The sequence below is a fragment of the Chiroxiphia lanceolata genome, chromosome 2, assembly GCF_009829145.1.
Source record: "Chiroxiphia lanceolata isolate bChiLan1 chromosome 2, bChiLan1.pri, whole genome shotgun sequence".
NCBI classification, from domain to species: domain Eukaryota; kingdom Metazoa; phylum Chordata; class Aves; order Passeriformes; family Pipridae; genus Chiroxiphia; species Chiroxiphia lanceolata.
Genome location: NC_045638.1, coordinates 102,590,358 through 102,606,231, shown reverse-complemented (window position 1 = coordinate 102,606,231; position 15,874 = coordinate 102,590,358). Strand labels below are relative to the sequence as shown.

Here is a 15,874-nt window from a genome sequence, read left to right as displayed (position 1 = left end):
GTATCAGAGCAATAGGTATAAATATGCTAAAAGAAGAGATTGAAACGAGCAGACCTTAATGTAACTGCAACCTCTGATTGGAAAGTTTGTTAAAGAGTTCCAGATGATCTTAATCTTTTGAAACACAAAAGATGAGTTAATAGTTCTGACAAACTGATGTGGTGCAAAATGTTAAAGTCCTCCTATAAGCACATCGCCAAAATATCTAACAGACATAGCAGAAGGTCAAAAGAAGCATTGTACTTCTGAGTCTTGGTGGTGCTGCCAAGTAACTGCATTGTATACAGAAAACCAAGTGAAGTTAAACACACCAACCTTTCCCAGGCAGGCAGGAAAAAACCTTTCAAGTTGTAGTGGGTCCAAACTAGAAGAGCAGTCAGCATAAACAAGTGCAAGTAACACAGGCAGGATGATAAGTAACTCGATTGAGAGCAAAGACTGTCCTGAAAGCTACAGCAAGTATATGGTGATTATGCTTGGAAGTGACACTCTAGAATATGCTAATATAGAAGTAAACTCTCTTCTCCAGCCAGCAGCACTGAGGCTCCATCTGGAGTTGTTCAGCTTGAACATCTTTTATATCAGCCATCCAGAGTCTGAAAGCAATGTGTGCTCAAAAGCCTAGAAAACATGACCTACAAGAAAGGATGGAATAACTGACTGTTACTCTCCAAGAAGGTAACCCAATAAAGGTCCTGAAGTACTTACACTGCAAAAAGAGAATGACTGCAATACTAAGGATGCCTGTGAAGGTTAGGAATGAGATAAACCAAAGCAAAAAACAACACCAAACAAACAAACAAACAAAAATCAAACAAAAAAACCCACAAAAAACTTGCAAAAAACAAACACACAAAACCACAAAGAAAACCAACAAAGCTCACTGAAATAAAACAAAACAAAACAAAACACCTTTGATACTACAAAGTGAATTCCTCAAATGAACACCCTGGCCAAAATTATAAATTTCCAAAAATCTTTAGACAGGTTTGATATTTAGTAATTAAAAAAATCAAACATCCAAACTAATCTAAGCTGATCCTGCACTGGGGTAGAGACATGATCAAAGATTTTGCTGGCCTTATCACTCTAAGATTATTAACAGACATTTTCAGCAAAGTCTGGTCTTCCTTCAAATTCTTATTAGCCAATATAACACACATGCTGATGGACTCAAATACAAGTTCTCCTTTCAGGGACTTATTTGCAACATTCCATCCAATACATTTATACCACTTGCTCTCTCATGACCATTTGGTTCACCCAGACCTCACTACTGTGAGAAGATTTCAGAATACTCTGCTTTTAGAAGTCTCATTCCTAGTCCTCTTCCTAGCAACCTGTTGGTTTTTCACCTGTGTTTCAAGACTACTCGTACTTGCTTTGCAAATCAACAAACTAATTCAGTTACACATGAAGGAATTACTGAAAACTTAAATAAGAAATTAACTCGGAAGACATCTAAGAGGGCAAATTTATTTAATTTTTAATGTTCAGTTAGTAGCACTGAAAATACATTATGAAACCAGGAGTTCTGTGCTCAAGAACACCACTGCTTTCAGCTAGCACATATTTACTTAAGACAGAGCACTTTCAGTTACTTTTTTCATCCTCAGGTCTACTGCATTTGGGTTTAACTGAATATTACAATCTGTTCAAATAGATACTTCCTTACCAAATGTATTCCTCATCTCCTTTTATTTGCATCTATTTGCATTCTTTACAGTTACTCTTTTCACTAAAGGTTCTCCTCTTCATCAGGGGGACAGCCAGCTGGCAACCAGTCTTCTCTATCACTTATTTTTTGTATTCTGATCCATAAGCAGATATTCATCTTTTGTCATGTGTTTTGTAAAAAGCTTTTAGCTCTTCAAAGTTGTACATATGGAATCTCTATCAGCATCAGTCTGTCCTCAACTGAGACACCAGGGCATACTCAAATTATTCCTTAGAGACCAGACTTCTCATTCTCAGCAAAAAATAAGACTTGGGAGAAATGAGAGACCTCAACTTTGAGCAAAGTAACTCGTTCAATAATAAGCTGTGTTATAACCTGATGTTTAGACAGAACTTCAGTCTTGCTTGCTTAAAATTTATTTTAAAAGCTTGATTTCTTCATTTATTTGCAGGGCTGGGAGTTCAAGGTGATGACAAATTCCATTCAGAAGATATACAGTTTTAGTCAGCTAGTGCTTCAGCTTTTCTGACTTCTATTAATCAAGTACACAGAACTTCACTGGCCTTTAAGTCAGCTCCATCACCTACTACCAACTGCCTTTCATGAATACAGGCAACTACACATATTACACAAAAATCAACGCTTTCTAGACACCAATTTATTCTGAAGAGGTTTCAAATCTAGTACACTCTTCAGAGCTAAGTCTAGAAATTCCAATTCAAATTGAAAGTAGATGTCAGCATTACATCATTACAGAGAAAATGCTTCAAAACAGTGCATTACATAGTTCATACCTTGTACAGGCAGCTGCCTGCAAGCAAGACCTTTGGCAAAGTTCACAGAACTGACCACCACAAACCCAAGGCCATGTTTCCAATTATAGAAATACTGTAAATATATTATAAATAATACATATGAAGTTTAATACTCTCCTCCACAAAGGACACTTCATGAGCATCGCTGAACATCCACCTACACTTCAGTTTCTTTAACTCTTCAATCACTCAAGTTTCATAAGGTCCTCCAAAGCCCTGTGTAACTCACCTTTACTCCAACTTATTATCAGTTAGTATTTATGCATAATTAGGGCACCTCATACTCCAGACAATGGAATAGACAATCCTACTATCCTCTGGCATCACCTATAACTGTAGATTCCACCATAAGAATTCTCTCCAGGAAAAGGTCCTAGGAAGACCACAGAGACTGTTGGCTGAAGATCTGGACAGATAAATATCCTCCCACTTCCTTCCAGACTCCAGACCTCTCCACTTGAATTTGGAAAAGCAATTTAATGCTACTGAATGCTATCATAATATCCACTTTCTTATTCTTTGAGAGGAAGACAAAAATTGGGGATGAGGGACTGGACACTAGGTATCACAGAAGTCTGAGGAGTTACTGCCCATCACTTCTGCTTCATTTCAAAACCTGGAAGTTACCAACGACACAGAAGCAGTCTCCTCCACCTAGCCACAAACTTGCCAAAATGTGGGTTTGCTATTCCAGATGTCACACAAGTCCAACAAACAACTTCCCTTCCAAGTTATATGGTTGTTGTTTCAACACTACCATATAATAAACTTGCCATTACACATACTAACAGAAATAAAACAAGGCAACTGCAACCAGAATCAAAAAACACAAACACAAAGTGTCAGTATAGGATTTTTTGTCACTGCTGTTTGTTCTCTTTCACTATAAAGTAGCAACTCACTTCTCTAATACACAGCAATCAATACATACACTTCCATCCCAACCATGAGGGTAACTACAACGTGCATCTTGCTAATTTACCCGGAAAGCTCAAGTCTATCCCACAGTTTGAGTTATGAGCAGCAAGACATTCCTGACTTAATCACTCTGATTTCATTTGTCAGACTGAAATATTCAGACTCAAGTCCCAGGAATCACTATTCATCAGTACCACTTTGTAGAGGGGATAAAAAACCCCCAAAAAAACAAAAAAAGGGCAGCTTTCACAGAAAGCCTGTGACACCTCTAAAGTGCTCAACAGGTCATGTCCAACAAACATAAAAGCTATAGTGATCATTTCCACCTAGTAATTACCACAAACACAAGCGAAGTCCTAGGTACAAGTCTCTTCATAACACGTTTATCAGTGGCAAAGACAAACAAGCTCTAATATTGATGTAGAGAATAATGATTTCACATAGGTAAGAGGCAAGGGACCTCTAGAGGCTACTTAGTCCTGCTTAAAGTAGGTCCAGTTATATAAGACTGCTTGGAGACTCATCCAGTCGAGTCTTCAATATCACAATAGAACAATATTTGTTCCTCAATCACTTTGGCACCTTCTCCCTCAGAGAGAAGTGTTTCTTCCTTACATTGGTTCAGGATTTCCCACACTCCAGCAGGGCTATGAAATTCCTAACTTAACCAAGAATGAAGTTTCAAGTACAAATAACTTAAAAAAACCCAACTATGTAGTGCACTTTAGCCATTTTGGGGAGAACAATGTAAATGAAAAAAATACTGTTGTGTTAACACCTGTGTCTTTGGTAGGATATTACTTTTACACAGGAACAATAACACAAAAATTCAAGTAATGTGGAAATGGACATCGCTCCAACTTTCAATGGAGAAAGGAACAGGGTATAATGAGAGAGACTGCCCACTGCATTTAGTGGTGTGAGCACACACAGTCCTTACAGAAAGCTCAAGGACAAGCTACCAAGAAATTCTCTACAAGCAACTGCTCGACATAAATACCAAGTTATCAGGATTTTGGGGGCTCTGGGAAGTTTGATTTTTGCTTTGGGTTTTCTGTGAAATTAATAAGGAAGGACCTGGAATTCTGCTAAGTGTACAGCAACAGTTGTAAGCATTCAGCATTCCCTGCCCCCAGCACTCTACCTCCTACACTGAAACTAGAAGGTCATTAAAAAGTGGTCAGGAGCACTGATGTGTGTGATGTCCTTCTAGATGAAGGAACAAGACCTTTAATCCTTAGGAAAGTCCCGACTCCCTTAAACAGACCATTCCTTCCCTTTTTATATGCTGTCATTCCACATACCACCTACTCTCCAGAGAACTGAGGTCTGGCGGAGGAGAAGGAAGGTTGTACTTTGCACTAAGTAGCAAAGTCTCGAATAAGTTCAGAAAGACAGCTAAACATTAACTTCACATTTTCAATTACCTATAAAGTTTGAATGTTATCTGCCAATATTGAACAACTGCGGCCACACAATGACATATAAAATAAACGCATTTTGTCAGGACCAGCAAATCTCAGCTGTCCATGAGAAGATCTGATGAGTTAACAGTTACATTACAAAGTTATGTGGATGCCTGCTGCCCCCTGCACTGCTGACACTGCTGACTTTTTTTTAGCTCTTAAGGCCGCCCTCCACTGCAAGCTGCTTCAGAAAGTTAACCCTTTTTTGTCCAGGAACTGCATCATGACATTAAGCTTAGGGAATGCTGCTTAAAGTTGCTGGATTCACTGCCAAACTACATTTTCTATATGTGTCACACTGTCAGCCAGCTCTGTGCTGTAAGAGACTGGTCTTACTGGCTCCTTATTGAAGTAACAGAAGAAATGTAGGCAGATCTTTAACAAATCCTCTAACAGTTATGACTTCCATTAGGAGTTAACAATGGGATCCAATTTTAAAGTAAGCTTTTAGTAACCAAATTGCTTTATACAAAAAACTTGTTTCAGACTTGACTTGGACATTTTAATCCGGATAGAAGATTTCCAACTACTACTTTTCTTCCAGGACTAACTATAGTATACTAGCTCCTGCTTACCCATGCACAATATGAGGCTCATTTAGACTGAAAGGGACTTCTGGAGGTTATCCAATCCGACCCCCAACTGAAAGCAGGGCCAACTTTGAAGTCAGATCAAGTTGCTCAGGGTCATACCATAGTCAGGTTCTGAATATTTTCAGGGACAGAGATCCCACAACCTGTTTCAGTGCTTCATTCTCTGTGTGGGAAAACATACTGCTAACACACTATAAAGATCTGCCTTGCTGTAGCTTGTGTCTACTGCCTCTTATCCTTTCCCTCTTATCCTTAGCATAGCTAAGGAGAGTCTGTCTTCATTTTCCTCCTCACTACCTATTAAACAGTCAGAGCCAGCAATTAGGATCCCCCACTCCAGATCTTTCTCAAAGCTGAACAAACTAACTCCTCAAGCCCTCTTCATACATCATGTGCTGCTGACTCCTTATCTTAGTGGCCTTTCACAGGCACCTCAGCATTTTCCTCGTATTTGGGAATACAAAACTGTCCATGGTACTTCTGATGCAGTCTCACAAGCTCCAAATAGTGGAGAATAATTGCTTCTTTCAACTGGCTGACCATGCCCTGTGTGCTCTCCACCTTTTGCACCACAAAGGCACACACTGACCCACAAGGACCCTTATGTTCTTTCCTGTTAAAGGTACTTTTCACTACTTGGCACTACATTTATGCTGCTGCATGGGGTCATTCTGCCCCAAAGAGATCTGGCTTGGCATTTGCTTTTGAACTTCATAAAGTTTCCAACAGGTATTTCTCCAACTTGCAAACATCCCACTCAATTAGCCCTAGTCTCCAGCAGGTCAATTGACTCTCACAGTCTGGCAGCATCCACAAATTTGCTCTAAGTACATCAGTGACCTGGAAGAGTGGCTGGAATGTAGACAAACTGCCCCTGCACTGATGCCACCAGTAACAAGACTCCAGGTGGACTTGAGCTGATTGGAACTTTTCAAGTTCAGTGCTACACACAACTTTACACCCACTTAATAATCCACTTCCTAAACCATATCTCACCAGTTCAGCTACAAGTACATTTTAGGAAATCTTATTATAAGCTTATTAAGGCTAATAACACTCGCTGTTCTTCCTTTGTCCATAGTCTTGTCCTAGGTACTTACAGCAATAAATTCAGGACCTCTTTTCACAGGAGTCTCAAGCTGTGGAGACATCACCATAACTGCTTTTCCTCACTTCACTTCAGTTTTCACCTTGTTTGTAGCCACATCAATTTATCAAACCTAAGCCATGCCTCTTGAGTCTCAAATAACACAGTTGCAGAGCAGCTCTGGAAATCCATTACCAAAAGAATTTTCACTAACAGTTCCACAGAGTCCCACAGACCTCACCTCTTTCTGTAAGGCAGAACGCTCTGCAGAATCTTTCAAAGATATTAAATGAAGCTTACACAAAACTGCTTCTCAATAAGAGATCACATTCTGATTTGTCAAAAGGTAACAAGTTATTAACTGTTCATGTGACAGCACTGATGCATCACCTGTAATAATTAATCTGGTTATAGTCAAAAGCCTTACTATTTTACAGCCACTGAACTTAACAGTTGTGTTATACATATAGAATCATAGAATGGTTTGGGTCAGAAGGGACCTCAAAGTTTGTGTTGTTCCAGTGTCCTGCCATATAAGCTGCATGCAGAAGCCTGAACTACTTCTGATACCACAAACTGATGGAATACAGCTACACAGAACTTAATATGCTTCTTACTATACAGGATATCCTGGATAAATGGGAATACTGCACTTGCTAGTTACCAGAAGTAGACTATTTTCTGCTACCTCAGCTACCAATAATACATTGAAACCTTCAACAGGATGCATTTAAATTTCCTAAGTGATTAATGGTATGGTCACAACCATCACATTCTCATGGCTGACTTCTTTAGAACTAGAGCCTCTTTGAATGTTAAAGTACCTTAATGAAGTCATAACAACATTACTTCTGTTTCAAGAAAGTTTACCTTTAGAAGTCAAAAGTGCATTGAAGTGTTTAGAACACAGAAATAGCATCACCAGTGAAGGGCTGAGAAGTGGGTTTTTATAACGTAATTATCAATCTTTACAAATATATTAAAAAATGTATTAAGCTTAACAGCTCTTGACATCGCTTCTCCAACCTCTAGTAATGACTTTTTACCAGAGCTAAGTAGTTGTTTTGTTGTGGCAAGGGCCAACAGATGATGCTGGAGAAATTAAAGGAACTTGGGGAAAAAAATTACCCCAAATCAGAAGTCTTGCCCTTTCAGTTACTCGCATTTGATGTAATTTAACTTATGCTTGACTCAAGTGATTATTCTTCTACCAAATTATGTGCAGTGAAATTAAGTAAAGCCAGTTATCCAACTTGAACATGATCTCACCTCGTCCATATTCTTTCCCCAGCATCCACTCATCCTGTTTCTAAGGCTGTTTTTAAGTGTGCTTGTCCCAGCAATAATTAGTTTTCGGCTTAACCACCTGCACCATGGGTGCTATTTCAAGTAAAAAAAGCAACAGAAGTGGGCAAAGAATGCCCACACAAAACAGGATTAAGAAAAATTTAAGTCTAACACTCACTTGTAATCTTCTAACTCAAGGGCTAATGAAAGTAACAAATGCAAAAGTAACTAATAAATTCAGCAAGCTAGCTCAGGTGGTTTTTTCCACTCCTCTTTACACACATCAACTATGGAGACCTGTTTGACTAGTCTTTACTCACCTTCAGCAGAAGATTGCCATTTCAATGCCTCCAAATTTTGTACATGCCACTGCACTCCAGGGACAGCACTAGCACCTGCTAAGTATTTAAAAAAGTCACTTAAGAAAACATTCTGTTCTGTACAAACTAATCCCAGGATTAGTTTAAAAACTATCATGTTATACCAGCCTTGACTAATAGAAAAGGAGAAAACAATGAATCCCTGTAGACACATAAAGTTATCTTAAATGTCAGATAATGAAAGTCTGACATGGGGGGGTAGGAGGAAAAATTGGCAAGAGCCTCAACTGCTGTAAATAATCCTGGTGCAACAGTCAATTCCAGACAGAATGAAGGCTGGTCAAGTGTAGCCTAAGAATAAGAAAACCTGCTATTCTGAGTTATTACAAACTAAAAATGTTTTTACTTCTGTACACTACTTGATAAACAACTGAAAAGCAGTAAAAATATTAAACAGAAGAATGCAGTAGTGATAAAATAGGATTGTCTGGAAGGTTGTTACTACTTTTCACTACTTGAACTAAAAGTGACCTTCTCAATAAGATGCTGATGATAAACTTGACCTACCTTTCCCAACACTTGGAAAAAGCAAGGATAAAGGACAGAGACAGAAGTTTCAGTACTTTTAATTTTTTTTTTTATTCTTGTTGTTCATTTTCTTCTATTGCTAAATCATGGACAGAAAGATCAATTTTTGAGTTCACATTTGAAACATTTCCAACTCTAAAAGTTAATTACCTGAAAAAATGAGGAAAAAAATAACTTCTGAAGTGTGGATAATACAAAAAAGTTAGTTCTGTGATTTTACCCTGACTTGGAAGTTGTGCTTTGCCTTAAAGCTCTTCATCACGACACTGTGTACTAAGTTGTGTATTCAGCAGCCACTGGCCCAGTTTTTCTAGAACCAATGTAAATGTTGGCCATGAGCCCCCTCAAGTCTTACTCATACGTACCTACATTTTAACCCACTATCTTCACATCCAGGGGAGTAAGACAAGCTTTCATCTAACATCTCTCCCCACTTTATAGACTCAAATACAATAATTATTTTCCCCAGCAAGGTCTTTACTGCACATTTCACTCTTTAATAGCTTCTCATATATTTCCTTGCATTTTATTCACATTCAGCTATTCCCATCTTTTCTTTCTTAGCTCATCTTGTGATTTCTTCCCACACTAACATGATACTCTTTTCTAAGCAACCCATCTGCTTTCTAACCAGGAATAAAGAATAATGCTAATGACCCCTTTACCTCTAACGAGAAAGCCTGATCAACTTATTTCATGCCTAATGAAGTAATTCATCATCTTCTCCATCCTCTCAATAAAAATACATTACTGTACTTCAGAGAGCTATGATCTCTGAGGCACTGAATATAACTGCCCTTCAAGTAAGTACTTCTCTAAAATCTTGTTTTAGACAGGCTAATCGTAACAAAATAACCCCATAGATACACAGAACCATTGAACTGCTTAGGTAAGAAGATACATTTAAAGATCATATACACCTCCTCCTCTTCAAACAACAACAAAATCAAACACCACATGGTATAACAAATTATTAATGATTAAATAATTGCACCTATACCTATTCTTCACTAAGAAAATCTGGCCACTTAGTTCATATCCAACTATCAGCTCCCTTAGAAAATTCCTCACAGGAACTTCTGCATTACTATCCACATACCAATCAGTACAACAGTCATCAGGGGAAAAGAAAAAAAAAAAAACCCACCTTCCAATAATCCTGATTCGATACAACACATTCATTCAAAGCCGGAAACAAAAGTCCAAGTACAAACACAAACTGTGCTAGAGCAAAGTAATCTGTCATCACAAAGCCCACCTTTAAGTGGAAAGGTAGAAGGGCTCCAGAGCAAGCAGACAGACAATCTCAGCACCCTCACTCTGCACAGTTATCAAACCAGGCTGTAGCTGTACCTTCCGATAAAGAACTTTGTTTGGACAAAGCCGCGTTCAACCCCAGAACAGCAGCTCAGGCCACCCCCACAGCAGCGCTCTGGTGTAACACCGGATGGAAAGTCATACTCTTAAAGTTTATTGCTCTTCAACAGATAACCACACCAACGCTAAAAAAAAAGGACAACATTTACTAACAGCACTGCACGTAGCTGGCACTTAGCAAGATTATCTTTTAACAGTCCGTATAACAGGTTTTCTATTTCTCTTACCCTACTTTCATTCACTACTAATTTTGTCTCTGCAAACTGAGATTTAGACACCTGACTCTAGAGCTTCTTACTTCTTTTTTCCTCTGAGCTCCACAAATGCTCCGCTTATTAGCCCCACACACTGATTACTGAAACAACACACCCCCAACTCCTATTCCCTTTTCACATCAGATGCAATTTACATCTGTGATTTTGCATACCTTAAAAGCTCTACTACCAGCACCTGAAAGGTAATCAGCTGGTACAGGTGCTCTGTAAAGCCAACATATTTTTGCTTCTTCTGCTACAGAACAGCCCTTTGTTTGTCAATATCACCCTGGTAGCAACACTACACAAAAGGGATGGGAAAGAAAACAGCCTAGATTTGACCATATTTCTAAACAGAATATCTGACTCTAATCTCACAAGAAATAAATCCTGCTAGAACTGCCTTTTGTTCAGTATTAAACAGTATTCATATTCCATGACATAAAATTAAGTTATTTAAGGAGGCAAGAGAAACACATCATTTAAATCAAGTAACTGTTCAACCTTTAGGTAGCACAAGTGGATAAAAAACCATCGCAATTCTTTTATGATACTCCAAGTGTTCAGATCTTAAATAACATTGTACTTCATTTCCATATATATGGGAGCTCTTGCACAGCAGAAGCATCACAGTGTAACAGCAATCTTGAACATGACAGACCTACCACAACGAAACAGAGCTAAGAACCATTCCATAGCAGCACACCCCATAATCTAACTAGTTGTCCTGAAGTACAGGCTGGACAAACTTTTGGCAGCTTTTTTTTTTTTCCTAATTATCAAACAATCCAGATTTAAACTCTCCTATTTCAAGTTACTCTTATTTCTACCACTGAATTTGCTCTGTTTCTTCACGTGGCAGTTTCACACACTGCCCAGCCTACTACACAGTTCACCACCACTTCATTCTTTCCAACTTCTCAAATACCTTCTATAGTTTTTCTATTCCTTCTCTCACTATTGTCATATTGACTCATCTAATGTTTTTTTAAAACTGCATTTTTCTCCATACCATTTTCAAAGAATAAATGCATATTCAGACATGAATTTCTAAACTATTATCATTGACTTTGACACACAATGACAAAAAAAATACATTCTGTTGTCTTTTTGAACACTCTACCATGCTTCCCCATTTCCAAGGCAGTAACCTGGTTTGCCTGACCTCCTGTTTTTGCCATGACTTAACCTGAAAAATCAGTAAAAAAAGTTTATACTCAAACAGACTGTTTTGGTCAATAGTTACTCGGGAAATTTCTTCTTTTTTTAAAATTTTTTTTTAATATATTGTATACTGTATACTTATACCATCCACATCTTTATAATCCAATCCTTCCAGCTCCATTACCATTCTGGAGCCTGTACTCCAAGCTGCTTTGAAAAAAAAAATACAATGAAACTTAAAAAGATATATGCCCCTCACACTTTTTCTAGCCTTACTAAGAAACTTAACCAATAATTCAAATTGAAAATAAATAATTATTTCCTCAATGAAAAAAATGCATCTTGAATATCTTTCCTTTCTGTTCACTTCACTTTATGATTTTGCTAATTTTTAATTCATACTTATATTCCAAAAAACTCTGCAAAAATCTTTTTACTGTGTACAAACTAACGAGGCACTGAAATTATGAGGAATTTATTTAGTAGCACACAGGTCCTCCTTTATAACATAGCTGAAAGATATTTGTCACAATGCAGAGTAAGTTATTTTATAGATTTAAGGTTATGATGATGTTTCTTACGGATGCCATAGATCTCCCCTAGTTCAAAGCTATACTAATTTGATCATATAAGTTTAGTACCTACTTCATTGAATCATGCACTGTCTGACTGAGAAGTGGAACAATTACTTGTGCATGTTACCTGAACCCAATAGTCTTGCTTTCCTAAGAAGAGCAGTATTTACTAAAGCAGGTTTATTTTTATTCAAAAATCCAGACATTGCTGTTATTTCAGATGCCTGATATATTTCCTCTCTTTGTGCCCCCCTTCAGTTTTTTGGTGGGAGTGTTGAGGGATTTTTGGCAATATTTCTCTGAGGAATTACAGATCAAATAAATCATAATTTCTAATTGCCGGCCCAAATGATTGTATAAAAATAGTGGCATTATTCTACTAGGGGTTGCATTTTTTGTGGTACCATCTTCAAATCTTCCTTTCGCTATCATTATCAGAATTGGCCGACCAACAGTAGGAAAGGTGACCAAATGTAATCAGCAGTTTTGAATTCCATCAACATGTAATCATGCTCAAAATGTATATAACAGCACTCTTAAAAGCCAGCCATAACAATAGTTTTCCTTCATACTCATGTGTTACAGTTACGATGATAATGAAAACAATTGTGGGAAATTTCAAGTGGGGAAAAAAACCCAAACTAAAATCTGAGATATTGACAAAAAACCCAATCTTCCCCTGCTGCTTATCCCACAGTCCAAAAGTCACTAGTATTTTTTTTAAGTTTTCCTTTTCATCCAGAGATTATACTTCTAAACTTTGTGCTTATTCCCACACAACATTGCCGCTTCTGGCAGATGTTCTGAAGTGTTATCAGTCAAGTTCACATATGCCAAAAAGAATCTGGGAAGACTGACATCCGAATGACACTCATCAAGACTAAACCGGGAAGTCACTGCGTGACACGGGGCATGGATGCTCTTAACTTCATTGTTACTATTATCTCCACATTTAGATATAAAAATAGCTTGTCAAGGTTATGGCAAGTCTGAAGCTTCACGTTTTTAATTGCAAAAGAGCAGAAATAACCCCGAAAAAAAGGGAGAGAAGTGCTAGAGCAAAAAGTTTGCCGACCCTATGGAAATTAATCTTCAAGCCTTAAAGTTCTGAAATGTGATGCCTTCCTAATATTTACAAAGTTAGGAACAATGATCTTTTTTGAAAGCTACATCATTGCCAGAGGGGGGAGACTATTACATACACGAGCACAATCCTACAGCAGCAGCGCCTCAACTCCCTCCCTGAAAAAGCATTTCTCAGATACTACACAACTGCTTTACGGCTTGCAAGTTCCTGGGTATTTTTATCACATGAATCTCCAGAGACTACCTCCTCTAACTTGTTCCTCCTTCATTAAAGAGGGAAGGGACACAGTGCCTCCTATAATAAAATATCCTTGCCAACTACTCATTGCCGCATTGGGAATACAAAGGCAGGTTTTCGATTTGCTCTCGCCCAAGTCCACTTTTATCCCCTCTCTCATCTTCCACTGCTGTAAAAAAAAAAAAAAAAATGACACCACGCACGCCACACCGCACGCAGTAGTAAATAAATAAATAAATAAATAAATTCCTGCTCAGTTTCCAACTGCTACGTCGCTTGTTTGTTTCCCACGGGAAGATGCACGGGAAGGGGGGGCCGGTGATGATGGCACTTCTTTCCCCCGAGCGGTCACGCCAAGCCCCGCGGGGCCCGGCACCGCAGTGCCCCCGGCAGCAGCTGCTCAGGATGCGGGTGATGAGAAGCGCACAAAGCCACCGCACCGGCAGCGACCTCACCCCGCCACCAGCACGGATTTCACCCTCGGCGACGGGGAACAACCACACGGGCCAACAGCGCCGGCAGCACAGCGCGTACTATCCCGGCCCCCAAGAGCACCCGCAGAACGCCAAGACCCTTCTGTCCTTCCCGCAGGCAGGGAAAGGGGAAGTGCGGGGGGGGGAAGCACCCGCGAATTCCCGCAAACGAGCAAAATCCCGCCGTTCAGGAAGGGAATTTCAGCGGATAACCTGCCGCCCGCCGGGGGAAGCCCCAGCCCCGCCGGCGGCGGATAAACTTCCCCTGCTGCCCCGCCCGGGCCGCGGCCACCCGAGCCCGACCGCCGGGGAAACTCGGCCTCCCGGGACACCCACCCGCCCTCCCGGCGGCAGTGGCGGCGGTTCCCGGGGGGAAGCGCCCGCGGGTCTGCCCGGCGCGGTGCGGGCTCCGGCTCCGACCCTGCCCCGCATCGCTCCCTCCCGCACGATCCCGGCCGCGTCCCGCCCGGCTCCCCCCGCGCAGGGCGGCCGGCAGCCCCCGGCAGCCCCCGCACCCCGCCCCGCCGGCCGCCACACAAACTTTCCCTCAACTCGGCCGCGTCCCCCGGCGCTCCCGGGGCTCGGGTTTCTCTCCTCCTCTTCCTCCACCCACCCCCTCGCCCGTCCGCCAAGGGGAAAAGTTCCACTTACTGCAGCAGAAGCGAGAGAAAACCAACCCCAGCAGCCCCAGCCCCGGCCCGGGAGGCACCGCCGAGCGCAGCCGCCGCCGCCGCTGCCGCCACCGGGGGGAGGCACCGCCACCAGCCGCTAGGAAAAGTTCCCGGCGGGCGGCAGGAGCCGAGGAAGGGGGAAAACCAGCGGCAGCCTCCGCAGCGGCTCCGGCCCCTGCCATGCTCCGGGCTCGGCTCGCAGTCGCCGCCGCTACGCCGCCCGGCCGGTCCCGCCCGGTCCCGCTGCCCGCGCCGGCGGCGCCTCCCCACACGGAGCGTGTGTCACTGAGCGGGGCGGGGCGCGCCGCTCCCGCCCTCCTCAGAGCGGGCCGCACCACCCGCCGGAGGGAGGGGGGGGGCCTAGGGAGGGTGGGAGGCGTGTGCCGTGCGCCTCCACCGCGACCCCCGCCACCTCCCCCCCCGACCCGGGGCGAGTCGCCTCGTCCCCGCCTTCCCTGCCCCGCTGTGTGGGACTCGCAGACGCGCACCGCTCACGGAGGGGGGGGAGGGTTCCCGTAGGTATCGCGGGCGGCGGGTGGGAGGGGGTGCCACGGTGTCCTCCCCCGAGGGGCTGTTGGTACGTCCCGCCCCGCCCCGTCGCTCCCGCCCCCGCCCCGAGCGCGGCCGGGGGCGCCCGCCCGGACCCGCCGCCCTCCCCGGGCTCCCGCCCCCTCGGCATCCCCCCCGCCCCCTGCGCCGGGCCGGCCCGGGCGGCCCCTACTCCTGGGCTGGGGACGGGCCAGCAGCGCTCAGCCCGGGCGGGGCGCCCCAGGGGGCGGTGGGGGACCGGTCGCATCCCACTCCTCCGGGCGCGGGCGTTCCCAGGCGCGGGGGGATCCGGCCGGGGCCGCTCCCGGTGTCCCGCGGGTGGACGGGCCGGTTCCTTCTCGGCGGGGGCGCCTGCCCGCTGCGCTGGAGCCCCGCGCCGGGGCCGCAGCGTCGGCGCCGTGGTTTTTACCAACAATAAACTTTCCCGGCGTTGTCCCCTCGTGGCTCGCGCTGCCCGCGGCGCATCCCCGTGCGGGGCGCGCAGGGAGCGCTGCCCGGGCACCGGCGAGGGGTGCCCCGTTCCCTCTGCACCTCCAGCGTGGCTGGGGCAGCGTCCCGGCCGCACGAGGGGAAACATCGAGCGCTCGGGTGCGGGGCGATGCGGAGCCATCCCCAGCCCGCAACAGATGGCGGTATCCAAAGGCGGACTCTGGTAGAGCTAAGCGGTCTGAAATCATCTGGGAGCAGAGTGAGCCCTGTGCAGAAATCACCGAGGAATACCAAATACGGCCCTAT

The 15,874-nt window shown here is 43.1% G+C and overlaps 1 protein-coding gene across 13 annotated transcripts in view; it reads right to left on the bottom strand.

Annotated features, from left to right (window-relative positions):
• NECTIN3 (nectin cell adhesion molecule 3) overlaps positions 1-14,826 on the bottom strand; it is a 120,324-nt gene extending 105,498 nt beyond the window's left edge. For 4 of the 13 annotated variants that reach the window (XR_004355029.1, XR_004355028.1, XM_032677769.1 and 1 more), the window contains exons 1-2: positions 14,571-14,816; positions 8,165-8,242 (exon numbers count right to left, since the gene is read on the bottom strand). Coding sequence is in view for 11 of the 13 variants with exons in the window: in XM_032677769.1 (XP_032533660.1) it covers positions 8,165-8,242; positions 14,571-14,772 (280 nt within the window). In the remaining 2 variants the exon portion in view is untranslated. Of the gene's footprint in view, positions 1-4,639; positions 4,730-8,164; positions 8,243-14,570 lie in introns of those variants that run through there. The other 9 variants (XM_032677763.1, XM_032677764.1, XM_032677766.1 and 6 more) reach the window with 7 other exon arrangements.
• Between the last annotated feature and the right edge of the window lie 1,048 nt (positions 14,827-15,874).